General features: G+C 41.5%; 1 protein-coding gene across 4 annotated transcripts in view; it reads right to left on the minus strand.

Annotated features, from left to right (window-relative positions):
- The window catches only part of kcnip4a (potassium voltage-gated channel interacting protein 4a), a 114,445-nt gene that overhangs the window by 33,100 nt on the left and 55,057 nt on the right, over positions 1 to 26,288 (minus strand). The window contains exon 1 of one of the 4 annotated variants that reach the window (XM_035148910.2): positions 20,940 to 21,493. The exons of the other annotated variants lie outside the window; for them this stretch is intronic. Within the exon in view, the coding sequence (XP_035004801.1) occupies positions 20,940 to 20,997 (58 nt within the window). The 5' untranslated portion in view covers positions 20,998 to 21,493. Of the gene's footprint in view, positions 1 to 20,939; positions 21,494 to 26,288 lie in introns of those variants that run through there. 4 annotated transcript variants of the gene reach the window in all.

The following is a 26,288-nucleotide window of genomic DNA, read 5'->3' on the forward strand; positions in this document are numbered from 1 at the left end:
GTGTGTGTGTGTGTGGGGGGGTGATTAAGTGTTTGGAGCAAATGAGTGAAGACACCACCACCTACTGGCCTTGTGCAGACTGTCATAATCCTAATCAGCCACCTCGAGCCTAATTAATGATCATTAGAAAAGAACATTGAAATTAAATTCATTGAACTTAAAATGAAATATTATTCAATCGATGCATTACTGCACTCAACAATACAGATATAAAAAGCTCAAAATATACAAAAAACAACCTAATTTAAAATAGTTTCAATACTAGAACCGCTTTTACATCTCCTCTGCTTTCATTCATCTGCATTGGAAATGAACTCCACCATCGCCGCCTTGATTGCAATCATCACACCTCTCGATGATTTTGAATGAAATTTTCACTCGCCACTTACTCCGCAGCCCGAAAGCCCAATAAGAAGCTCTCATATGCATTTACATTTACTTCAACGTTCTTCTCTGACCGGGCAACAAAATGCAAAAAGGACACGTCTACAATTCTACCGGAAGAAAATAAATAAACAAATAAAGTGAATAATTGAGCGCTGTGCTGTTTGAAAAAGAAAATATTATTCAGCAGACACATCCAACTTAATCTGACTTCCCCCCCTGGATATGTAAGGACTCATTGGTATGTGAGGCTCATCCATAGAGGATGAGAAACCCCACCGACAATATGACTGTATGAATCTGTGCGATATATATGATGGGGGGAGCGTTTTTGTTAAAATAGAATTCAATCTATTATACAGTGATTCCTCCTTAGGGGAATTATATTGTTTATTAGCTATTTAAGCCACAACAATGAATGGTATTGTAAACCTTCGGAGACTTAGTATACAATTGAAGAATTACCATTAAATATTAAAGCAGCTATCATAAGTATTGTTCCATTAATAATAGATCATATTAATGTGTTTATAAAAGGGGTCACGACTAACGATGAACCCAACTCAACTCTGCATTTTTATCATCTTTTCACTCACTGTTTTATGTCCCACAGCTTTTCGGTTTTAATTCATTCTCACTGATCTCGACTGTGTAATTTCCAGCTACAGCAGTCGACCGTCTTCAGAGGAAAAGCTTTAAAAAGGCTTAAATTCAACTTAAATTCAACTTAAATTCAACAGGTTTTCAGAAAAACTGCTCCAAATGAATGGTAATGCGTCTGCAAATCTGCTGAATGTGTAAATAAGCAACCGTTTAATAGCATCTACACCACATCAATCAGCAAGTCTGCATTCCAGCTTGTATCTGCTGCCCCTAAGTCGCCTTATAACCAGTTACTGCAGATTTAACTCCTTTAATACGTCTCAAAAAGCACCAAAAGCATCTAAATGCCGAATAGAACCTGCCCCACTTTTCAATAATAGCGTAAGTCAGGAACAGACTCCTGTGGGTGAGGTTCTGGTTTGGTTCAAAGCACTACCCAGCTGTCACGTACAGTGGAGTGTACAGAATATCAGCTGACCCAACTGCCTCAGCGTATCCTAGGCGACGGCAACATGTGGGCAACTGGCACGACATCAGTGATTCCCCCGGCCACATCACACATCCATTCCAGCCACGTGTACGTTGGCCAGCGGAGGCTTCGTTTTCCTGAACGCGGCCAAGTTTCTCCCAGAGCCACGGGGATGCATGCCCTCAGGCCTCACACCATCCTGGTTCTCCACATGGTCCCTGGGAGCCTGATGGGGGATGATTGACCAATCATAACCTCTTCCCTCAGCCTAGTGATACAATATCCAACCAATGGATTATTGAAGGGGAGAGGGTGGAGGTGAGAGGGTGAGGGGAGAGTGGGGGTGGGGTTTCTGTGCCACAGCTCATCCATCCAAACTAGAGGAGGCATTATTCTATCAACGCCTCTGACAGGTAAATACTACATCACACATCCTGCTCCATTAATGTCACACCGATTCTGGACAATAGCCGCTACAACACTTTTACAGCACAACAGGTCTGACAGATGGACAGCGTAAAATAATTCTGCATTTGATGACCTGGCAGGGCTTTTTTGTTCCGGACGATTCAAATTACAAAATGGTTTTGTGTTGAAATCTGAAAGGACAAATTAGATGTCGAGAGTCGACGGCGCTATTGTGTGAAAGAGATTTGAGTAAAAAGTGACTATTTGATCAAAGGTTCTGTAAAACACTGTCTCCTGTCTCCTGAAATCACAATAAATAAAGTATTTTCTTTTTAACAGAACTACAAAACCTGACTGTTGCCAAAGCTAATGATACTGAACCTGAATAAAATGCTTACCTAGACTTAAATACTGGACTTTGATATTATACTCAGCAAAATACTCATAATTTACATCCTGTGAGGTGGAAAAGCCTGTTATACAATTATATACACACGCTTGTTCTACTTTCGACTGTTTCAGGTTCTATCTATTGATATGATAAAGTAGGTCTATACTGTGATCCTCTGGAACTCTGGTGGTCTCATCTCAACCAGATAAATATCTTTAATAACATTGGAGATGAAGCTAAAATCCCCCAAAATGGTGGAACAGACAATATTACTGGTATTTGTTATCATTAGATTTGAAGAAAAGCATCTTTGCAATGTTACACAGGAGAGTAAATTTATCATCTTATGACATTTCTCTAAATAAAGACAGGGACATTTGTGCCTTTAAAAATATATATTGGTAAAACATTTGTTTTTACATGGTTTATATGTTTAGGTTTTATTAATTAGAAGAAAGTTGCATTTTTTTGTTAAGTGAATTCTTATACATATTTAAATGGTAAGAATAAATCAGGATAACTTCTCATAACTACACAAAATAGATCCGATCACTTCATGACGGTTCGCACCTCCCAAATCACTACACACCATCATGTCTCCACTGAAGCGCCCCTCCTCCGTCACCTCTGACGGGCGACGTCTCTGATTGATCCGAGTCGGAAATGTCAGGCGGCTGCTGTGTCACCAACTCTGTCGTTTCTTATCTGTGTAATGAACAAGTCTGGGTGACAAAACTCCAGCTCTTTGTGTTCGTCTGCCTGTGTCGACCGATAGACACCGATCTCGGGAGAGATTACACATTTTCTCTCACTTGTCGCTGGCACCTGTCTCGCCACTTTCCGTCCCTGGTATTCACAAGGGGACGGAATCTCCTCCCCTCTGCTCTGAGAGTTAGACGCAGAGGACACGACCATCAGTAGAGGTCAATGAATCCGCCTCACTATCCATGGGTACATTAAATATGATGTATGTAGACAAAGAATGGAGTTTGCATCTTTTCCTGAGCTGTGTCTTAAGCGGTCTCATGTCAGGGGCTACATCCGAATGGGTTTGGTCTATGCACCCGTGTAGGCTGCGAAGGCTAAACCGAAATAAGACGGTCTGGTCTACAGAGGATTTCCCTGATCAGCGTCACCAGCTTTGTTTGTCACTGAAGCGCAGTGAATCCTAGGATAGGTGGGGCCGGAAAAGGATCCACCTGTTGCAGCCTTCGTTTCTTGGGTATGAAAGGATGTATTTGTAGGCCGCATTTGAAGAACCCTCTCGAAATGGTACAGCCTAAATGCTCTGCTGTGATGCAAGCGGTCTTTAAAAGCAGCCTCCATGGGATGCAGCCTCGACGACAATTAAAGTGGTTTAGATAATCGATGGATGGATGAAGACAAACAAAATCTGTTAAATCTGTTATATTCCCGACGAGCCTTGACGATGCTTTGATAATTTCCGCTTGCTCACACTTCAGAAACACTGTAGAGCAACAAATAGTCATAAAACTAAATTGAACACCACGGGTGCAGGAGTAATCTCAATAAATATTTTGCTGTGAATCTAAAATCCTCATGTTCTAACCAAAGAACCCTTGAGAGCATTTTCATGAAGTGACAAGTGTTCTCAATCTCTCTGGAGTCCTTGTGGAAGTACAGGACCAGGAGAGGGGGGGGAGCTGGTTTCCGATGCAGCCATCATCAATCATGGCGCGGCGAAGATGAGATGGTCCCGCTGTTTACAGATCGGCTCGGGGGTACAAGTGGGTGATATAATTAGGCGACACCTGCAGCGATGTGCTCAGGCATGCAAAGCAGCATTAGTGTTTGGCTTGTGTTTTTTTCCCCGAGGCACATTAAAACCAGGCCGTCGTATTTACTGAAGCGGCGCCTGCGAAACGGGGGAAAGGCAATTACGAGCCGTGAACCGGGGCGACCCTCGGCGAAACAAGCATGAGCAATCAACCGCACAGTGCCACGGGGTGATTCTGATACTCAGGACTAACTTTGTGGCCAGGTGCGTGTGCATGCATGCATTCAGGGGATTTCGCCATCGACAACCCCTTCATCGCAAATACGCATCGACAGGTATGAGTCAACAGTTTCAGCTTGTTTTAACTCCTCAGTCTGTTTTATGTTAGATTATAACAAATATATGTTTGCACGTCCTGAATGCACAGTATTTAAGGTTGGATGGTAGTAAACACATGAGCGAGCCCTCACTGTGTGGATCGATTTTCCACCTGAATTACTCCTTTTAACACCAAATGTGAGAGCTTAGAAATATCAATTATAAGTTAAATCAATTAGATCTATCAATTAAATCAATCTGCAGAAATTTGTATTCATAATTTCGGTCAATTTTTAGCGAAACAATTGTAAAAATGTTGCTGTATGGTTTGATTCTGACTCGATTGTGATGATTTGCTGCTTTAAGGTAGGTAAATAGCTGCTATTCTTTGTATTAGTCTGACGAAAAAATTCACTTGAAAACGTGACCTTTAAATAACTGAGAAAGGCATTTTATATGTCAAGGTTGAAAAGGTACATGTGTAAATAGCTGAGAGAATAATGGCTGAATTCCATTTAGCTGCATCAGTCTGAGTCTTTAATTAGCTCCATATTTAGCAATCATGTAAACCAAAGAGAAGAAGTGTGCATTTCTGCACCCAGCAGACGTCACATTCTTTTCAGACACCCCCGAGTTAAACAGAATTCAACTGTGATCACTATTTGTTTTTTATCAAATATTCTGAAAGAGACTGAACTCCACTGTGGATAAGTCAACCTTGGTAATATAACTGTACCAGGTATGATGCACTGCAGGAGGCAACCACACATACATACAACTTAGTAAACAGCCTTGAGGTGAATTCCTTGTATCTGGTCCAACATGGCTTCTCTAAAGAATGCCAGTACGTTCATCACGAGACACGTCAGCCATCACTCTTCAGCACGGCCCTGAGATTTTATCATCACCCCATTTCTTTCCGTACGATTAGTTGTGGCGTAAAAAAGGGGGAACGTCAATTGCCTTGTCTGCAAATGGACAGTAGCACAAAGCTGAGGGGCAGCGTGTTCCAGCTGATAACATTGATCCGCTTTCCTGCTCGTCTTGGCCATATTAGCTGCGGCGTGACGGCTCATGTAGAGGACGCGGTTTGCCTTGTGCAGCGCCGGGGCCTGTCATCTGATTTACGGCAGCGAGGTGCCCGTCAAACCGAACTTCAAGTGAAAAGGTCAATAGGGAGTATGCATTAGTCGGAGGAGTAAAAAGGAGAGAAGACAAGCGGGGACATAAAATGGCAGACGGAACACAAGACGGCTGGAGCCACTGTCCGCAGGATGAGATACGGCAGAGAGGGCGCACTGAGGGGAAAAAAAAATCGATACAGGTGTTTATTTCTTAAAGGAATCGTGGATGTGGGGATGAAACGTTGCAGCAGAGGTTCCTGATGTAAACAATCTCTTATTTACATTTAATTGCGTGGAGACGTCCGTCAACGTCTCCACAACAGTTTTAAGACGAGACAGAATCATTGCCACGAGCCGTTTGGTTCACAGACGTATGAAGCAGATCAGATACGACTAAGCAGCAGAGCAGGCACCAGTTTTTTTTAACGACCCCTGAAGGGAAACACCAGAGAATTCAAAGTAAATCTGACACCAGCATTTCATATCATGGGATTAAAGTTCAATAAAATGCATTAAATCCAATGGTAGAGACAAAAAACAACTCTTGATATTCAAAGAAAGGTTGAATTTAATATAGTTAAGTGTGCATTGTCTTTTAGAGACGTAATTAACCAACCTAAGATATGTCATACAGTACAATTTGGTACATAATGGCCCATCTTCTAAATTAGGTGAACTCCAGTCTAATAGCAGTCGTCTCTAATTTAGCATCAAACGGGATAATCATGCCAAATACTGCAATAACAAATAGCAGCATATTTTCTGTGTGGCACACACTCAGGAAGAGCGTTATATTGGGAGGTGGCAAAATCATGTGTGAGGATTTTGCACAAATACAGAAACCGAGAAAAGAATTAGAAGAAAAAAAGAAAAGTTTAGCAAATCTACATTTTCCACAAGATTAATACTCGTCGTGGAGAAAAATAGTTTCTGTGAGAGATCGCCTAACCCGGACAAATCCAAATGTTAATCAGATTAGAAAAACAGAGGCTTGATACTTCATCTAATGCTCGATTATGTCAAAAGTTTCAGGTTGTTAAATACTTAAAGCACAAGGTTAGAGCTTGTTGCTTTTTGTTTGAAGTGTTCACTTCAAAAGATGCACCACACAGAGCTTTGTTCATATAAAGCTTTGTTCCCTATTCAGTCGCCTTGAAAATTACCTTCCCCGAACGCAAATCAACAGCGCGGCTTTACCGCGGAGAGCTCCACAGCTCCGACTCGGGTGATTCTCAATCAAGCTGCAAAACAATCTGCCCTTTTAAAAGTGTGTTTCTGCAGCAAGCAGCTAAAACAAATCACAGCTGTGCAGACGCTGATGCTGGGAAACACTCGCCGGTGGCTCCCTTGTTACTGCGGTGATTGATGACGGAGGGGAGCTAATGCCCGTGGAAACGCCACCGACTGGGTTTAATTCGGTGGAAAGCTCTGAATGTGCCTGTAATACCTGTCTGAGACCCGAGGCAATTATCAGAAACTGTAGTTTTCAAAACCTCATTCAAGAACATGCAACTATTTGGTTTTAAGTGTAAAAGGAAGGAAATGAGGAGCATGTGAACATGAATGGGAAATGCTGCAGAGGCTTTAATGCAACATCCACAACCAGGTTGCTCAAAGAATCCACGGTTAAGCCCTACACCAGATCATAGAAGAAACATCAGGCTCTGCAGAACGCTGAAGCCAATGGCTCTGGATCAGGAGGAAAAGACCCCAACTGGGCCCCAAGGTGTTAGGGACACACACCCAGGTCACCTGACATCTGATTTTCTATTGAGCTGTACGTTGTTTACAATGACACTGCTTCATAATCCATTTTATTTCTTTGACAACCACTGCGCAAGAAGTTACAACACTGGAGACATTATTTAGTAGATTTATGTCATTTTTAAATGTCTACAACAAAAGGTATTTATTAATTTGCTCCTACTTATTGTCAGTGTAAAAACCCCTGTTAACTTCTATTCAGAACCAGACTGGCAGCTGGTGTTGCTGGTTGATTCTGATTCTGACAGAAAGCTTTGGTTCCCTCTGCTGGACAAAGCCTGGTAACTTTCATATGTACTCCAGTCCACAGTGTCTGCAAAGTTCATGGTTCAATGTTATATCCTTATAATCAAGTCAGAGGTTCTCAAATGGTGGTCCCAGGACCCCTGGGGGGTCGGTGGCATACTAGTGGGGGGCCCATGGAAAGTTTTCAATTCATTCAGTTTGATCCATTAAAATGACCATGACACATCAGAAATCTGTGTGGACATGACATTTCTAAAAGTGTAAAATGTCAAACTATTCCATGAGAGGGTCCCCAGAATATTTTCTATCTTGTGCGAGGCCCTTGGTTGAGAAAAACATTGAGAACCTCTGAGCTATGCAGCTCAAAGGACATTATGAGTTTTTAATGTACTCTGACACATGCTGGTATTCTTTATGCAAATGTTCATAAAATTAAATCGTTTTTTGGTATTATGAGTCACGTGATGGAGTAAAAGCTCCCGGCTCTGTGTTCACTTTGGGTAGGATCTCAAAACTATTGTATTATAAAAGTAGCAGAACTTCAGTAAATGTCATCATCAAACACAGACAGGTTCTCAAAGCCACTTCATGGCAGCACTTCACCAGATTTATTTCATCTGCTGCTGCTCCGACTGTACAGCACACGTCTCTTACTCGAGGAAATCATGTGTCATAAAGCACCCATGTGCATTAAGACATCCTCTTAGCAAATATCATTATGATGCAAAGTACATTCTCAATCTATTGTGCATTCACACCGGAATACATTGAGAATCCTTTATGCATCCAGAACATGTGCTGTGTGTGATACACCATGCACAGCCTTTGTGCAAAACACCACATATGTTTTTGAAGTGGATCCATTCAATTACAGCTCACCGTTTAATAACAGTAATATTTAGCATGTTGAATCATGGCTCTGTAACACACACACACACAAAGGATCTATAGCCTGATCCCTAAACACAGCCAAGTCACTTCAGCTGAGATTTACTATAAAGTACGTAAAACCTGCAACAATGGGAGGATAGTGTGTTGCAGTCATGTCTTTGGATTTAGTGCAGCTGTACAAACACAATACTATACAGTCAGGGGCCCATGTGTGCACTGTGCTTGAAGCATTTGGATGCAAACATTAGTTGTGTTCCCACTAAATTCTATTAAAGTAAATGTTAATTTGTCTCATTGGAGAATAAGACAAAACGATATGAACGACATAATTGCAAAAACATAATGTTGTGCAAGTCGGAATGTGCCAATGTGCATTTGGCTATTTCTTCTTGGAATTATTTGTCCTAAAATCCTGTCTGATGTGTGATTGAACTAATTTGCAAAAAAACGCCGTATCAAACAAGCTGCTCCTGTCGGCCGCCACGTGCCCGAGCACAGTCACTCACTGTCACGGGGACCAAAGAGCCATTTGCGTCCGGCTGTGTTGCAGGTCTATTTTTATCCAGGAGCCATCCAGTGGGAGAGCGCACCACAGAGCAGCTCAACAGACGTCTGTGTTGCTTCAAGTCTGATTAGATTTGGGGAGAGATAGATTTTCATTCATCGGCAATTTGAAGATAAACATCTAAATTGAAATTGAAAATTAAACCTCTCTGAGAAGGCCTCAACAGATCTAAACAAATACAGAACTGTACGTGCAAATAAACCTTTAAGATCTCACTTCAATAAACACATGTATTTAAAAAATCCACAAATTTGTCACAATAATTAAGCTGTCTCCTCTTTTTTGAAGTATTTTAATAGTTCTGGATTCAATTAAATAAATTAACCCTTGAATAAGCACATGACATTTATCAAAATGGTGATTATAATGGAGCTGATTTAAAAATGGGGGAATTCCTAAATGCCAGACATCAATTGTGTTTTTTAACATAAGGGCAATTAAGGATTTAATCAAGATTCTTTTTCTCCCCCCATGAATAATTTGTTTAAATATCTTGCAGCTATTTTAACTTTTTCAAAAGCTGACAACTGGAATCTTTTTTGTCATTTTTTGATGTAGTCGCAAAAATCTTAAGGGAAACTGAAACTTCAAATGTAGATGTTCAGTCTCCACTCAAGCAGATCCTCGCCATCCACAAAGAAACTGCATGCATCTCTCAGCAGGGACCGAGCTGAGGGAAAGTGGCGTTCGTGGAACTTTCACAATCCCACGTGCGAATGCCATTGTTGCCGTTTGCGTCTCTTAAGTGGGCGTTCGATTCAACATACTGTGGAAAACAGAATAATATCGCCACAGTAGAAAAAGAACATTGTGACTTTACTCTAGAATGAATCTTAAGACGCGTGTTCGCCTCTCACTTGTGGAAGCCCAACCTTAAGGCACACAGCTTGTTCACAGCACAGTTTATAAATAACAGGTGGTGCCAGAGAGACCCAACTCCTGAATATTAGATTCACACTTTAGTGGGAGAGAATCGCTTAATGGCACCTTGACAAACCTCCTGTAGGTGCAGCAGCTTCAACCTTTATTCTCTTCTAAGCTACAAAAACATGAGAAAGAAAGTGAAAAACCACCTAAAAAAGTTCCACCACGGAGGAGAAGACATCAACTTTTCATCATATCCTCACTTATTAACTTTTTAAACACAATTGAAAAGGTTAATTTCCAGAGGGGCAGCATGTTTAATATTTCAATCTCCTTTTAATTTCGCCGGTTTCATGCCAAACGCCACCCTGGCAACACTCTCCGGCTCTAAAGCAGCAGGATCTCCAGGTTCCAGCTGCTGCAATCGGTCCTCAACCGTCCCCACTCTCATTTGGATAAGCAAGTTAGCCGACCCACAGACGCTGCGAGCTTTCCCATCCAATCCAATTTCATTCAAATCGAATAACCATCAAAGTACAGAAGCAAAGTGTCGAAAGATGTGACTGGAGAGTGAGATGGAGAGAACACTTCAAAACAAAAGGTAGCGTTCAAGAAAAAGCAGAAGCGTCAGATTTTATAATTCGGACACATGTGCACTGACCGACTCATAACTGTGGAGCCAATTAGCAGCGAAGTCCAGTGAATCATGCAAAGAGGCAAGATATTAAAATAAAAGCCAGGACGGATCCAGAGGCTGACGACGACTTGAGCGTCAGACTGAAAGATCATCGTACTATGCAAAGACAAAGTGAGGAAACAGGTGCACGAGGCCAAAGAGTTCACAAAATAATCTCCATAATCGGATTAGGATCTATGATCCTTTTTAATGTTTGCATATCTTGTGATCCTGGAATATTTGCAAAATAAATCAGCTGTGTAGTTTTTCTTGGTGCACACTATATTTTATGTTTACCAGGTACATCCAAAGAGATGCAACAGATGGAATCCCTGAATCTACACACATCTCCTTCACACGTTTGTACCACAGGAACTCACAGATGGTCCTTCACGCCTCAGAGACCCAATGAACCACTTGCTTTTGAACTTGCAACCAGTTGGAGATTGCTCCTTAAAACGAGAGAGTTTCCAGCTCAGCCGTCTCCTTACCGTCATAGTCGTCTTCTAACAAACCAAACTGCTCCAGCGCCTTGACAAACAGAACCACGACCACCAGCACGGCAATCATCTCCAGTCCCTCCAAGTTCATAGTCGACATGTCAGGCGGGTCACACGCTGCCCGCGGCCAAAGACGCGTACAGAGCTCAGCACGCACCGCCGTCAGCGGGCCATTAAACGCCACTTAAAAGCCCCCTGCATCTCCGGCTCGTGTGAGGAGGCCGGCACAAAGTCATGGAGAGAGAGAGAGAGAGAGAGAGAGAGAGAGAGAGAGAAGGGAGGGGAGTGGGGGGGAGAAGTGTGGAAGAGAAAGGAGAGGGAGGTAGGTGGGGTGGCGAGGATAAAGACGAGGGGGCGTGAGGAGGAGAGAGGGACAGACTGCTGGAATAAAACCAGGAGGATGAGAGATGGAGGCGATCCACCGGTGGCTGTGAGATACCGAGCACTGACATGTGCGAAAAGGTCAAACGCATTGAAGAAACACAAAAATCTTAGATCGCCTATAAATTATATGAGAAAATGTTGCATTTTACAAGTTTAGCCGTGTCAGTACAATTCCGGTCTGTCGCAACAATGATGGTCAAGACTGAAATATCTCAACTATGTCTTTCTTAGAAACAGTCATCGGAGTAGGCTAAAGGATTCTGTCTGTCTCTGAAGACCCTTGTCCTCCACTGAGACCCTGTAGCGACCTGCACCGGCCCCACAGTCGGTTCAGTCATTTTTTTAGTAATGCTGCTAACTAACAAATTGCAATGAAAACACACTTGTGAACCTCACCACCGCTGATAAATGTCCTCAGGGGAAGCACTGACCTGTTTACCTGCATTTTCTCTCAGTTACATCACATTTAGCTTCAGTCGGCTTGTTCTTGGAATAAAACTAATAATATCCGTGTTGACAAGAGATGACATCATGCATTAAATTATATATACACTGTATACTGTTGCAGTAATAAATTATAGGTGGTTTTCATTTTACATAAGATTTGACGTTCACAAAACAAAATAGAATTTATTTCACACACTAAATTGTGTATTCACAATTGGCCAGATGTATAACATGTATGCAGATGTGAACTAAAAAGTCTTTGGATATAATACAGTGTTTAAAGACATAGTACTTATTATCTGTGTGATCCCAAGAGAACAAAATGGAAAATGGAGATTTTAGTCCGAATAAGAGCAAAATAAATAGCAAAAATTGCTGTTAGAATTTCGGTGACAGGAATAACTCAAGTAAAATCTTGAATATTTTCCACCTTTTTTCCCGATATCTACTCTTGAATAGAAAATGATGGTTGTGGCTGGAGAGTCCAGACTCGACAAAGAAGCTGTGGGCGGACAGATCAGCGTAAAAAAAAAAAAATCACAGCTCGAGCCATCACCTGCATTCGCGACCTCGCCGTCACCCGGACTTAAAATAAAGTGTGACCCCTTAAGGGAGAGGTGGCGAGGGAGAGGTCAGCGAGAAAGACAACACGGTAGAGAAGAAAGGACTCGGAGGGAGCGGGCGGAAACGTGGCTGCAGTCGGCAGCAGGTGGCCGCTGGGGACAAAAGGATACCTGTTCCATGTGGTGGCTCCTGATTCTCAGCAGCAAACAGTGTGGACATCGATGATAAGGTTCATCATAACGTGTCTGTTCTACCTTTAGAATTCCCTCACTGCCTCGCTCACATCCCATCGATACAGAAGCTGGCGTTTCCAAGATTTATAGCGTGACCTGAAAGTGTCTACGAAATGGGCCAAGTAAACTTATGACATGTGTCTGCCAGAAACGGATGACAGGCGCTGGTGGCTTCAATCAGATTTTTAAAAAATGAGCCAAAAACAGCAAACCACAGCCCTTTAAGAGAGGGCGAGGATCCTTCCAGGACGCTCTTTGTATGCTTATCAAGAAAAAATAAAGTGACATTGTAGCTTATAATTAAAAAGCTGCCCCGGAGATAAGGCTCCCTTTGCAGATCCTCTCAGGGACGGGAAGTGATCCCACACTCATCCTCACAGTCTGTCGGCTCAAAGAGAATTTTTAGGACAGAGGATTTACCATGGAAACAACCTCTGCGCTGTGAACGCGACTGGGCGGCTGATTTAGCCCACTATCAGTTACTTTTCTTTTATTTGTGGCAGCTGAGCAGGAGCCAAATATAGCTCCTGAGCCCCCAGGAGAGAGAGAGAGAGAGAGAGAGAGAGAGAGAGAGAGAGAGAGAGAGAGAGAGAGAGAGAGAGAGAGAGAGAGAGAGAGAGAGAGAGAGAGAGAGTGTGTGTGTGTGTGTGTGTGTGTGTGTGTGTTTGGACAAGACAGGACAGGCAGCTGTGTAGGAAGCCTTGAGAGAACAGGGTTTTATAAAGGTGAAAAGAAAGTCTAATGGAAGTTTCTCTGGCAAAAGAACCTCCAGGTGTGTTTTAATTTCAAGCGATTTCAAGATGTGGTGTTTCTCTTTGAACGCTAACGTGACCTAATCTCGCAATAAACCGCAAACACCTGCTCTCCAATCACCTCAGAACCTCTGCATAGGGTGTAATCAACCCTCCTGGCTAATGGCGATGACAATAATCAAGGTTTGGTGCGTGTCATCAGCACACAGTATGCCGTATCAATCAGCGCGTGATTGGTGATGAAGGTAATTGCCAGCGTGGAGGTATTGTGGCGCGTCGGTTAAGGCTGCGAGGTCGCGTTGGATCGTAGGGGCCGGAGGACGTCAGCAGCGACTGCAAACCGTGAGCAGTGATTACGTATGTTTATACCTAGATGTATGTAATTAGCAGACAGTTATTAATGCCATAATGAAACTTGAGCTAACTTTCCATTTGTTTTTCTCAGAATTTCTAAAGTAAAATCTCTTGAAACTTGACCTACAGACAGTGAGGGTCACCAGGAACAAGAGTGAAGTGAAAATTCTATGTCAGCTCTTAGGGATTTTTTTTAATTAATATTTAATAGGAGAAAGTTCTTAGTGCCAGTGAAAATTGAGCTACTTTCTCAATTTCTAGAGTAAAGTAAGTTCAAAGTTCTATGTGATTTATTCTCTGTATGCATTTGTTTTTCCAAAGGGTTTAACCTGAGCCAGGCCATACAACAATGATGGCAAACATCACTTTCATACAGAGTTCGTAGCAAAAAGCCATTATTTGAGTTATTTATTTATAAATGCACTGGTGACAGACTCTGTATCAGCCGATGTGCAAAGTCCAGGTATTAGAATTGGTATCAGGAAGGAAAAAATGGCATCAGATATAATTTGTGTTGAGTGTTGCAGCTGAAAATACATCCCACAAAATCACCAGATTGATGCAAGTTCGGGTAACATTTGTCCAAAACTACAGTGAAAGGAAAAGGAAAAGATGAGGTTATGTACATGAGGTCACGTACGATTACTCAACAAGGGATGATCCACTTCATAGCCCTCCTCCTCCCAATATATAGGCTTATTTCAGTTATCGTGATTGCTGTAGTGTGATGAGTGCACCTGCAGGTACAGTCAAATCCTCCTCTTATCGTAAATGAACAAACACAGCGGAAGGAAGGAACGAAGTTTTTCTTTGAGGTAAATGAAGTTACAATTGAATTTCTAATCTCCAGATAAAACGGCAAAGCTGCAACGTGGCGTTAAAACAAATCACTGTCTTCCATTTGTTTTGGGGATATTGCAAAAGCCGGCCCCCGTGGCCTGCAACCTTCAAACAACGTGGTTAATTGCAAATTAATGTGATTGGGGGCCTTGTTAAACTCCCAGTAATGGATTGCGGGTAGAATGAGTCTGCAGTCAAATTTGTTGTGCAAGACATTTTCCTGGAAGAACATAACCTAATATAAAACACTCAAAAGCAATGAAAGCAAACGGTACCTTTGTTGTAATGGAAGCGATAATGGAGGGCAGCCGGGGTCCAGCTCCTGAATGAAGAGTGAAATATGGAATTGATATAAAACTAATAATCTAATAGATCTGCTTGGCTTGAATGTTTGTTTAAGATGATTTAAATCCTGATTCTTATCCTGGTTTGCGACCAAAAACAATTAGATGCATCAAAAGAAATGACCTTTTTCTTTTATTATTATTTTAGTTTCCACTATGTTGATAAAAGTTTTCAGTGACGAGACCCGTGTGACCCTGATTCCTACAGTCAATCATAAAAGACATATCACAATCAACAATATATTGTTGTAACTACTATTACTACAACAATTATAAGATTGGCAGTTGTAAGGGGAATAAAATCCATCGAAATACACCTTTTCTCAATGTTTCTTTGATTTTGCTGCCATCAAGTGGCGACGGCGAGAATGAACAAGTCAAAGCTCTGGGTAAAAAATACTGATAAGGTTTAACATTTATCTTCATGATCACCATATTGAAATAATGTCTATAATACATGTATTTTATATTTATTAGTTATTAGTCATATACTTTATTATATTTATAATCAATACAATAATTGATTTGATTGTCTTGAATACATCTACTGATGTATGATTTATTGTTTTTTTATTTTGATATTTTAGTTTAAATTATTATTTTACATTGAAGATCAAATAATTAATAGAAAAATAAATCACTTTTTTTATATGTATGATCTATTAAAATATATTTTATATTAGTCAATGATGTGAGTCTTTGGTGTTTGTGATTTTCATTCCCCTTATTATTGGCCTTTCGTTTAAAGATGTGTTGTTACTCATTCTGAATTTTATGCCTCAAAACGTTTTCTATCCTGTGATTCACATGAATATAGATACATTACAAACACTATCCTGACATTAAATCAACTGCATCATTGGGTATTATTATGGATTCAAACACTCTACATTGTGGTTAGGAGTGAACCAGGCCTGCTCCCTGGGGGCGTCAGTAAATAACTTGATTCGCTCTCCGTGTGCGCTGCCATGATTCACCATGAGCCACACCGGTGTCCGTGCACGCCGCAGACCACTTCTCTGCCCCTGCGGAGCATTCCCCGAGCAGCACCCCCACCCCCCCTGCTCATTCATCCAGTTCTGAGTGAGCCCCTCTTAATACCTGGTCACCCTGTGGGCATGGAGTGATTAATTTCACAGAGCAAAGAGTGCCACCCCACGGAGGGAAACCAAAAAAAAACGAGCTCGCAGCACCAAAATCCAACAGATGTGCCTTTGCTTTTCAATTTAAATGCTAATTTAGAGATCTGAACAACCAACAGAGGATAATGACACGGCGACTTTGAGCAGGGTGGAGATTACATGTTTCAGATAAAAGAAAGAATAAAAGGGGGAGAGGGGAAGTGAAAGCTGCACAGGTGACCCCTCCTCAATCCCTCATGTAAGAGTGGCCTTTGCACATTTACACAACACAGAATAGGGACATCAGGAGTATTTTACATTCTATGTTATGTTATTTTTATACTTTTACAGCTGTTAGGAGAAGAAAAACATGTTTCCAGAGGGTGACTTACATTCAGAAATCCGCCTTTTTAAAATGCAAGCTGAGCCTTATATCATGTCGGAAAGTGCTTCTCTGCAGTTTCAGGTGGTTATTCATAAGAGACAATTATCCTCTGAATGTCATCTCCCCTATAGTAACGACCACTGGGCATTTACCAGAGTCCTTGGAGGACCTGTCATTGGCTGCTGGTTAGTGCTGTGATACGGTCCACTACTTGTACCTAAGGTGAGATGAACAGCGCTGAAGAAGCACGCGAGCGCTAAATGTTCCCTCGAAATCTCCGTCACGCTGAGACGTCGGCCCGACACTTCAGAAACAACACGAGCGGCTCGGTGAGAAATGCTTTACGTGACAGATGGGTTGCACAAAAACAGACAGTTTACACAGTACAAACAGTTATTATAGGGTTTTTGAGGCTTAGGAAGATTAGCAATAATGGAAGGTTTTAATTTAAACTGTTTTCAGAGTGATACCGGAGCCTTCAGAGACATTTCACTTGAGCTTCAGCAAATTGTCTGTGTCTTTAACTCTCAGTCAGTGAATCCGAAGCTTGGAGTCTGCTCAAGCCTGGACATGTGGCTTGTGAAAATTACTGACCTACTTCGAAATGACATTTCATCACCTAAATACTCGGAAGAAAATCGTTTCCAAGCAACCCCCCACCGCTGTTATGGAAGAACCATTCTTCTTCCTTTAAGGACCTATGATGCTGGCATCTGCTCTGTTCTTGCACTGCTTGAGTCGAGAGCTGCTTTTGATGCAATCGTGGCATTTTACGAGACATACTCGAGAAACGTGTGGGTGGGTATGTCGGGCACTGCACTCAGTCAGATCCATAGACTGTAAATAAAGATGGAAGAAATGACAGCTCTCGAAAAACGTGAAGCCAAAGTATTGGTCATAAATCCACATAGGATTCCATAAAAATCCTTGTATCCATTAATCACCATTTTTTCTTTTTTTGCTACACTTCAGAATGGGGCACCTCAAGGGTCAATTTCGGGACCAGTTAATTATTGTTTTTTTATGCGTTCCTATTTGGTCATCTTATAAGTGCACATACAGTTTGCTTGGCTCTCTACAGGTGAGCTTGTGGGTTGATGCAAGAACCTGGATGTATAAGAATTTTAACCAAAACAAACAACACTGTTCATTTAAACTCTGACATTGAAAATACTGCCATCTACTGGGCACTTGTTTTAATATGTTAGGCCTGTTGCTAGAAATCTCGACTGTAATTTAATCTTTGAGCAGCACATTTACAAACGAAAGTTAATTTAAAGTCCACTGCCAGAATTCAACCTATGTTCAACTTTGAATACAAATAAACTAACAAGCCTTTATCTCACCATGCTTTGATTACTGTAACAGATTATCTACCTGCCCAAATAGTAAAGCTGCACTTTTTAGATTTTTAAAAGGTCCTTTAAAGCACTACATGGTCTGATATCTCAGATCTCTCATCCCAGGAAGTCCCTGTTCACACCTTCAGATCCTCGCTGAGGGGACGTCTTTTGGTTCCAGATCTATCTCAGCTGAAGCCCTGAGCCATTTGGAATACGCTGCTTTTTGAAGAAATACTTTATCAGTTTCTAGTTTTCTGTTTTGAATGTGGTCTATTTTGTACTTTTTGGACTAACTGCTGTGTTTTATGTGTTTCTATCGTTTATGCCGTCTCGAAGTGCTTCAGATAGCAAGTAATGGTGATCAGCTGCAAAGGTTTGCTTTTCAAACAGAAAATATCGTATATTTTTTCGTGTGGTCAGATTTGGCTGGAGGCGAGCATGGTGATTGGGCACGGCTACCCCCAAAAATGACAGCTGCTCTCCCTGTGGTCGGCTGCAGTCTCCGCTCAGGTTCGTAAACACCAGAAGGCCTGGCCGGAGACGGGGCCAGAAGTACTTGCGCTAATGTGACGAGAAAAACAGCTTACACCTCAAGGCAGCTGATTTAAAGTTTTTTTAAACAAGTTTTAATGGTGTTTTGTACATTGATTTACCAGTTGGTAGCCTGAGTCATGCTTAATGTTGTGCTGTTTTCGAGCAGCTCTCCTTCTAAATGATCCCAACTCCTACACAGAATCCACTCATCCCAACTCCCCACGCACACGACACAAACAGGCGACACGTCTGAAATGATACTGACAGGCGGCACGAGGCCAAACATATCGGCAGGCACCACGACAATGAAGCCGGCACATCTTTTCTCCCGGGTGACATTTAGGAACACGGCGGGGACACTCGAAGCCGGAGTTGGGCGTCAAAGTTGCACCGTCACCTCTTGTCATGTAGATGAGCGCGGCTATGAAAATTAATGGAAAAGCATTAGAGTGGGTAGTGGAGTAGCACTAAGATCTCTTTGACAAAGCATGTTTTATTATTTCGTCCTCATCTAAAGAACCCTACATGCTGTGCGTCAGCGTGTTGCATAATTTGACAAAATATCAGGAGGTAATTTTGGTATAAAATCTGTACTGACATTAATTAATATGATTGAATTTGATCCTCGACAAAGATGGAGGTGATGTTAATGTCACTGCTGCAGGTCAAGATGAGCATAACAACGAATTCATCAACCAATAGGAGGAACAACAACTGTCATTTCTTTTATTTTATTATTCTTTTATAATGTTGTATTTGACTTGTTGCTATATTCAGTTTTTCACCTCATTCATATGCCATAATAACTTCAATCTATTATTCAACGATCTTATTCAGACTCTTAGTGGGTTTTATTTCCATATCATTATTTCTATTATAATTATCATTTTAATTATTATTGTTCAATTCGATCATTTTTTTGGTCTATACACTGAACTTGTCCATTATTTGCAGGAGCTCAAGATGATGTTCCAATCATTTCATCCAGAAGAGACACTATTCATAGTTATGACATTGGTAAAATATATTTTTGATCACTTTTAATTTAGGATTAAATCACCAACAGCTAATTAATTTATCAACCAATCAATGAATCAATTGTCGCTCAGCTAAATTCTTTTTTGACCATGTGACCATAGCTTAGCAAACAAGATTAGGCACAACATTATAGGATGATTTTTGCAAAGTAGATAACTAGCTACAATAATAAGCTTAACCAGGGATTCTTTGCTTCCACTTTAGAATCTTGTAGAGCTACAGGTTATTGTACAATAAAAAAAGTTTAGGTCTAGAGCTGGGGAATAAAACAATATCAACAATCATTGCTGTATAATCATCAAGATTCATCAAGGTTTGTCAAGTTTAAAACCCGAAACTTCGCTCAGGAGCAAAGATCTGTCTTTAAACCTAAATTTCAACAATTACGTGATATTTATCCTGAAAATTATTGACATTTATTGATGTGAACATTTTTATCTTGATATAATTATTGGTCACATCACCACAGCCACGGAATCTCATCCCCTCTATGGACGGATGCTTTTCTGCAGCACTACGAGTGTAGGCAAACCATAGCGGCTGGGCTCAGCTCTTTATTGGATTTAAGGACGATTACAAACCAGCGACTCCTGCCAAACTCACTATCTGACGCAACACAATGGTCGCCAAACGCATTTGTCAGCTGCGCAGACACACAAGCGTAGCAACAGTAACCGAGAGGACGAGATTGTGGCGGAATGCGATGAAGTGACAGCATTGTTTGGCTCCTGTCAAACACAGAATGAAGAGCTGTCACAATCTGTTTCATCACGAACCAAAAAAAAACGACACTACTATACTTTGGTGTAGAGTACATGTACACAACCTGGTGTAAGACTGTGTGTTCCTGATCCCATGTTCTGCTTTCTAGGTCCCTGTGAAAAGTGCTTACAGTGCACGTGACTGCCCGCTCTGTGATCCATTGCCTGAGAAAGTCACAGAGAGACCCTCATTCATTTTGCTCTCGAGCTTTTCTCAAAGTACCCGAGTGAAATATGACTTTTTGTTCGTCGTGTGTCACCCGTTCTGTCTCCGTCCCGCGACACACCACTAAATATAACCTACCACAGTACGCCGGGCCACCCACTAAATATTTCACCTTCCTTTAATATAAGTCAGTCATCTTTCGTGTTACGAGTTGTGACGCCGGGGCTGATCTGCACATTATCTCCGGGACGCTGAGATGTAACATAAGCTTGTGCGAGTGTGTTGGCGGAGAGTCGATATGGCATGCTGTGTGTGCACGTGTGTGTGCATGTGTGTGTGTGTGTGTGTGTGTGATGCCACTGTAAAATAAATCAACGCAGGGCAAAGCAAATGGGAAAAAAATGAGCGTGTGAAGTTCAGATGGAAATGTTCAACCAAGAGGTGGCTGACCTCCAGTCAATTTCATGGACTAGTGAGGTGGCAACGTGAACTCAAACAGCAGATTGGTCAGGAACGATGTGACAAGTCCAAAACACACACACGCACACACACAGACACACACAGAATAAGACAGGAAACTCACAAACACAGAATTTATCTGTAAAAGTATCTCATCAATAAGACGACGTCATGAAAACTCTATCCACTTCAACCTTTTTGCTAGTTTCCAAACATTTATTAAAAAAACATATCAAAATAAATGTCCTCCTCTGTCCCATAATGCCCTCATACCTGTCGTCTTGCGTCTCTGTTTCGGCTGCAGGGAGAAGATGACCATTAGAGCCCCCATGATCCAGACTTTTCTCGCTCAGTGATCTGGAAGTCCTGCTAGATTTCACACACGCCCGCACTCCCACACGCTTGAGAGTGAAGAGGATTGAGAACCAAAGAAAAAAGACGATGAAGATGAAGAAGGAGAAGAAGAGGTTGCTGGGAGCTGCCTCACATGAAGAATATCAAGTCTGGCGTCTAAACTTCTCCTTTATATTCACCCCGGCTGAGGTGGGCAGCGCGGCGCTAAGTGACGGGGAGTGGGAGTACAACATGCGCGCCTCTGTTGGGTTTTGAATTTTGACGCGCACCCTCCGCAGCCCCCTCCCTTCCCTCGTTCTCCTCTGAAAGCTTGTTGGCTGAAAAAAATTAAAATACAAACGCTACTTTGCACCAGTTGAGCACCAAGATTAATTGAGTGCTCGCAGAAGGAAGCCAGTGGCCACGCTGGTTTTCAGCAGACCTCTCTCCTCACGCGGGGAGGGAGAGAGTGGAGGAGGCAAAAGAGAGCTCCTGTTGTACATTACCATTACTCCCTCACCGGCTTTGCCTTTTAACTGCTCATCCTGCAGAGGACGGGGGGGGAGAAAACCACGCGGTGTCGGAGAGTAAGAGCTGAGGAGTCAGGCGGATTAATATTGAAGTTCAGTGAGCGTCTGTTTTACCTGCTTACATGCATTCAAATCATCAGATAATAACTTCAGCTATCAAGAACTATCTGCCTTTTATGAAATCATATAATTACTCATTTCTCTATGCAACTCTTTCTTTTTTGTATCCTCTTGTGTTGCCTCTATAATTTCCATATTTCATGTAAAGCACTTTGAATTGTTGTGGAAATGTGCTGTAAAAGTAAAATGGCCTGACAGGATTGCTCTGAATGTCCCAATACACATTTCAGTTCAGCTCCATAACAACCTCGTGCCTCTGATAATAATCTCAGTTATAAGCAGAGAAAAAAAAAAAAAGGAAGTTTGACCTCGGCACCCTTCAAAAAATGCAACACTAATTCCGTATTCGTAGCCATGCGCACAATCCCCTGCTCTTACAGGAAGGTTATTTTTCCATCATACACCCTATGGAAAAATAGTGATTGCCTCTTCAGAGTTGATCCCGCCGCTGCTTGCGTGGCAGACTATCTCTGAACCACTATGAAGAAGATCCTGGGATTACAGCGAAGGTGTGCAGGTCAGCATCACGCCAAGAACCCTCATCTTTTCCCTTTTTTTTCTCCATCTTTCGCTCAGACCGAGTTAAATGCTCGCCTGATGTGACACATCTGAAAAGAGAAAAAGAAGAATAGAACGAAAAAGACTTCCGCCCCCCCCCCGATGCCACCCACGGGCAATTCATTCATTTCTTGAACAGTGTGACGGCAGCGCGATTCAGAAACACAACGGCCGACAATCAGGCAGCAATTTGCAGCCACTCCATTAAACCCGCTTCCTGTTGGTCGCCGTGCTCCGAGGTCTCAGACAGGAGGTGAAAAAAACAGCCAGTGTAAACTCTCCAACTCAGTGGGGCAGAAGCAGTAAACTGTACACCTGCGCACGCTGTAACAACAAAACACACACACACACACACACACACTCACACAAAGACGTTGCCATGGCTGTTGTGAAGGTCAAGCACCTTTGAATAACCGACTCCCTGTTTCTGCTGTAATTGGGTTCTTATGGAGGAACCTGACCGGCCACGGATGCAATTACTGCAGGGTGACACCTGCATCATAATTCAAACCACCTCCTTGTAAAACAAATTTTTAAAAAAAGAAATGTGTCAAAACAATATTAGTGACCAACGATGTGTGTTGTGTTCTGTTTCCTGCATTTTATAAATGATCAATTTTATCTCAGCAACCACAAACTCACAAGTTTCCATTTGACCCCAATATATCTATCAGTCAGTCCATAATATCAGTCGATATGAGCCTTTCTTGGAAATATGGATATTAGTGTTCATGTTTCCTGATATGAGTCGATATGGAATGTTTTATTTTTTTAAATAAACAATGCAGAAAAGCATCTTTACATTTGACACAAAGAAATAGTTTATTGTCCAAATGCAAGTTCTATATATTTAGTGTTTTCTTTTCATATGGTATTGTTGCATAGTAGCAGCTACAGGTAAAAGAACGTCTCACTTCATCCGCCTATTGTTGATGTATTTACTCGATTGTCTCACTCAAGTCAAATTTCATGCGGAAAAAACTGACCTCAGAAGATGTGATCAGCTGTGATGCTACAGTTTCTGGAGCAAATCATGAAAAATCGTCAATTTAAACCACAGTTTTACATCACAGCTACAACTCATTATGATGCGAGGACTGGGTTGTGGTTCTAAAAACCATCCTCAACATACGTGAGGAAGTACAGCCTCTTAGCATGAACCCCTTAATCTGCGGCCCCGCTCTGAGAATCGGTCCGAATCAGCTGAGCGTGTCTTGTCAAAGTGTAGCCTCATTATAACGGTGCGGTAACGACTTTTCATTAAATTAGACACTCACGGAGAACATGGCGGAATAATCAAACGTCTCTGGGGCAAACCGTCTCTCCGTACATACTGAGGATTATTCCACACGCCTTGAAGCAAACCATTTTAAAAAAAAAAAACAATCTGATTAACTCTGTGGGATTGGAGTGAGGAATTACAACAGCAGCACAAGTGGTTTATAGAAGTGACGTGAAGTTGAATTTGAGAGCTTGTACTTGAATGTTGGTGCTCCGCTGCCCGCCGACACACATGAGACGTCCATTATCCTGAGTGGGGGGGCTTCTGGCTCTTTCCCTTTTTAACTCCCCCATCACATTTAACCTCTCGTTTTCTTTATGTTCATCAATTCAATGCCGCATACACCACTTTATTTAAAGGAATTATATCAGTCTGTAGGTTTAAGTGACTCAGTCCAACGTACTTGAGCACCATCACCACAGGAAGCTGATAAACTGCAGCCGCCCGCACACGTGTTCGAGGTGAAGACATTGCTGACGGTTCTAGTCTGGAACTCGACTGAACTTCAGCCACAGAAAAAGCTGATTTAAAGGTTTGCAGCTTTTCTGCTTCCACTAGGTCTCTGTTGACTTTCTCTCAGACATATGGGGGAAAAAAGTTGTAAAGCCTAAACTGCAGCATCAGATATTTGGTGGATGTTTCGCAAAATACTTAATGCAACGAGAAACCTTTTGGATTTTCCAACCAACAGCCTAAAACTGATTTTATTTTATTTTTTGTACCACAATAACTTAACTATTAATTTGCATATTCAAATGCACATTGTATATTGAGTATTTTTGACATGTCCAACATTTGCATGACAGTTTACCGTATGATAGCATGATGAAAAACAAGATGAAATGATACAGGGGAAGTACTGTGAGCGATTTCAGTGTGAAAAATGATTGTAAGTCGAAACCCTTTTAAATGAAAGTACTAATTTGGAAAATATTATGTACATCCAAAGCCAGTGTGTGTAAATCACAGTCTGTAAGGTTAATAGAAAAAAGAAAAAAGTGTGTATGATGAGCCTGCAAATAGTTTTCCACATATATTAAAACTGAGCATAATTATTGTACAATAGAGATAAGACCCTACCAGACAAAGATTATTGAAGTCAAATTCATTAAACCCTACTGCAGAAGATTCTGTGCATCTTATTATTGACTGTACATTTATTAATTATTCTTCTTAGGATTCGTGGGAACTCGTCTCTTGCACATTCTGCACATCCATGGTCTTATACTCTCTTCTTCCCTCTGATTCATATTCCAACTCCAGAATGCTGTAAATTAGAAGACACACGACCTATTGTGTATATATAAAACTGGTGAGACTACTTTTTCTGGCTGTGTATGTTAATGTTCAGTTTTCCTGCTCACTGTGTAGTATATTTATTGTCCACTAAGTGGCAGCAAAACAGTGCAAGTACATGTATCTTTGTCGGCTTTTGCATTGAGGGACGTCAACACGGCCTTTTTCTGCACACTTGTATTGAACAAAAAGGTCGTGAGTTAACTTCGCAGTGTGTCTCAGCTCAAGTGATTCAAGAGAGTCAAGCAATGAAGGAGTCACAAGAGTCCACGGGTGTGTTTAAGAGTGACACATTCGAGCCACGGAGCCGACAGCTGATCGATAAAACTCACGTAGGGGTCGTGTTCTTTGAAAAACAGAGGAGAGGCCCTGTCAGGTAATACATTAAGAGCCAGGAGTTAAACTGACACAGCAGGTTCCATGTATTTGTGTCACATTAACCTCACGGAGCACGACGGGCATGACCACATGGATTTAATCCAAGCTAGAGAAACAAAGAGGTTACACAGAGAGACGTAGGTCAGGTTCACTTTAAAAAGATGAAATACGTTACTAAGAAGGATATAGGGTGCCGTTTCAGCTCCTATTAATTCATATACATTTAATATACATAAAATCTTTTCAAACTATTTCAATAAAAATAAAAAAATTAAATCAATTCAGCTTTTTCTTGAAAACCTGCTTTTTGATCAATGACACCAAGATCCAAAATACACAGTATAAATAAATATATTCCTACATGTGTGCTACAGAGTTGCCTTCATTCTTTATTTGCCAGATGTGAGGCCCAATACTCAAGTGCACCTCAGGATCTTTACCTTCTCTGTACATTATATCTGACACACATTTGCGCAGCGCTGCTCTAATCATGTGACACCCCTCATTTCCCACAACCCTCGATCATACACACCCTCCCAACGTGTGCAAAGATCCACCTGTAGGCTCCGACACGGGGATTAAAGATATTTCCTCAGCACTCGTCATATCTACGAGACTCTAACTACGTTCTGCTGATGCAATAAACATTTCAAACGTGAAATGTAACTTCTCTGCTTTAGCTTGTTCAAAATATTGGCTTTCCATTTCCTAAAGAAAAAGAGGGAGAAATTACCTTAAACATGAGACTGTAGGTTGAACAATGACTATTAAACTATGGTCAATATATCAGTGAACAGATGTATTCATGTAAAATAAATGAAGTTGTTCTATAGGATACAATGTGACTGAAAACAAGATATTTATCTTTTAAAGGCATCATAAAAAATATATAAATTTCCTATAATAGCTGTATTTTTCCATCTGATTGCAGTCGACAAGATACGGAAAGTGCACTGTCACGTTTTGGACAGTAGAGGGTGCAATTGATTTATCTTGAAAAACGAGCCAGCTCTCACGCAGCCTTCTCCATCTGTAAATACACGCGGGAGATAAACTTCAGCACTGTGCAATTCAGTTTTACAACAATCTTGTGTTATCTCGCTAAGAGCGACCGGGCAATTCTTC

This window comes from Hippoglossus stenolepis, chromosome 23 (genome assembly GCF_022539355.2).
Source record: "Hippoglossus stenolepis isolate QCI-W04-F060 chromosome 23, HSTE1.2, whole genome shotgun sequence".
NCBI classification, from domain to species: domain Eukaryota; kingdom Metazoa; phylum Chordata; class Actinopteri; order Pleuronectiformes; family Pleuronectidae; genus Hippoglossus; species Hippoglossus stenolepis.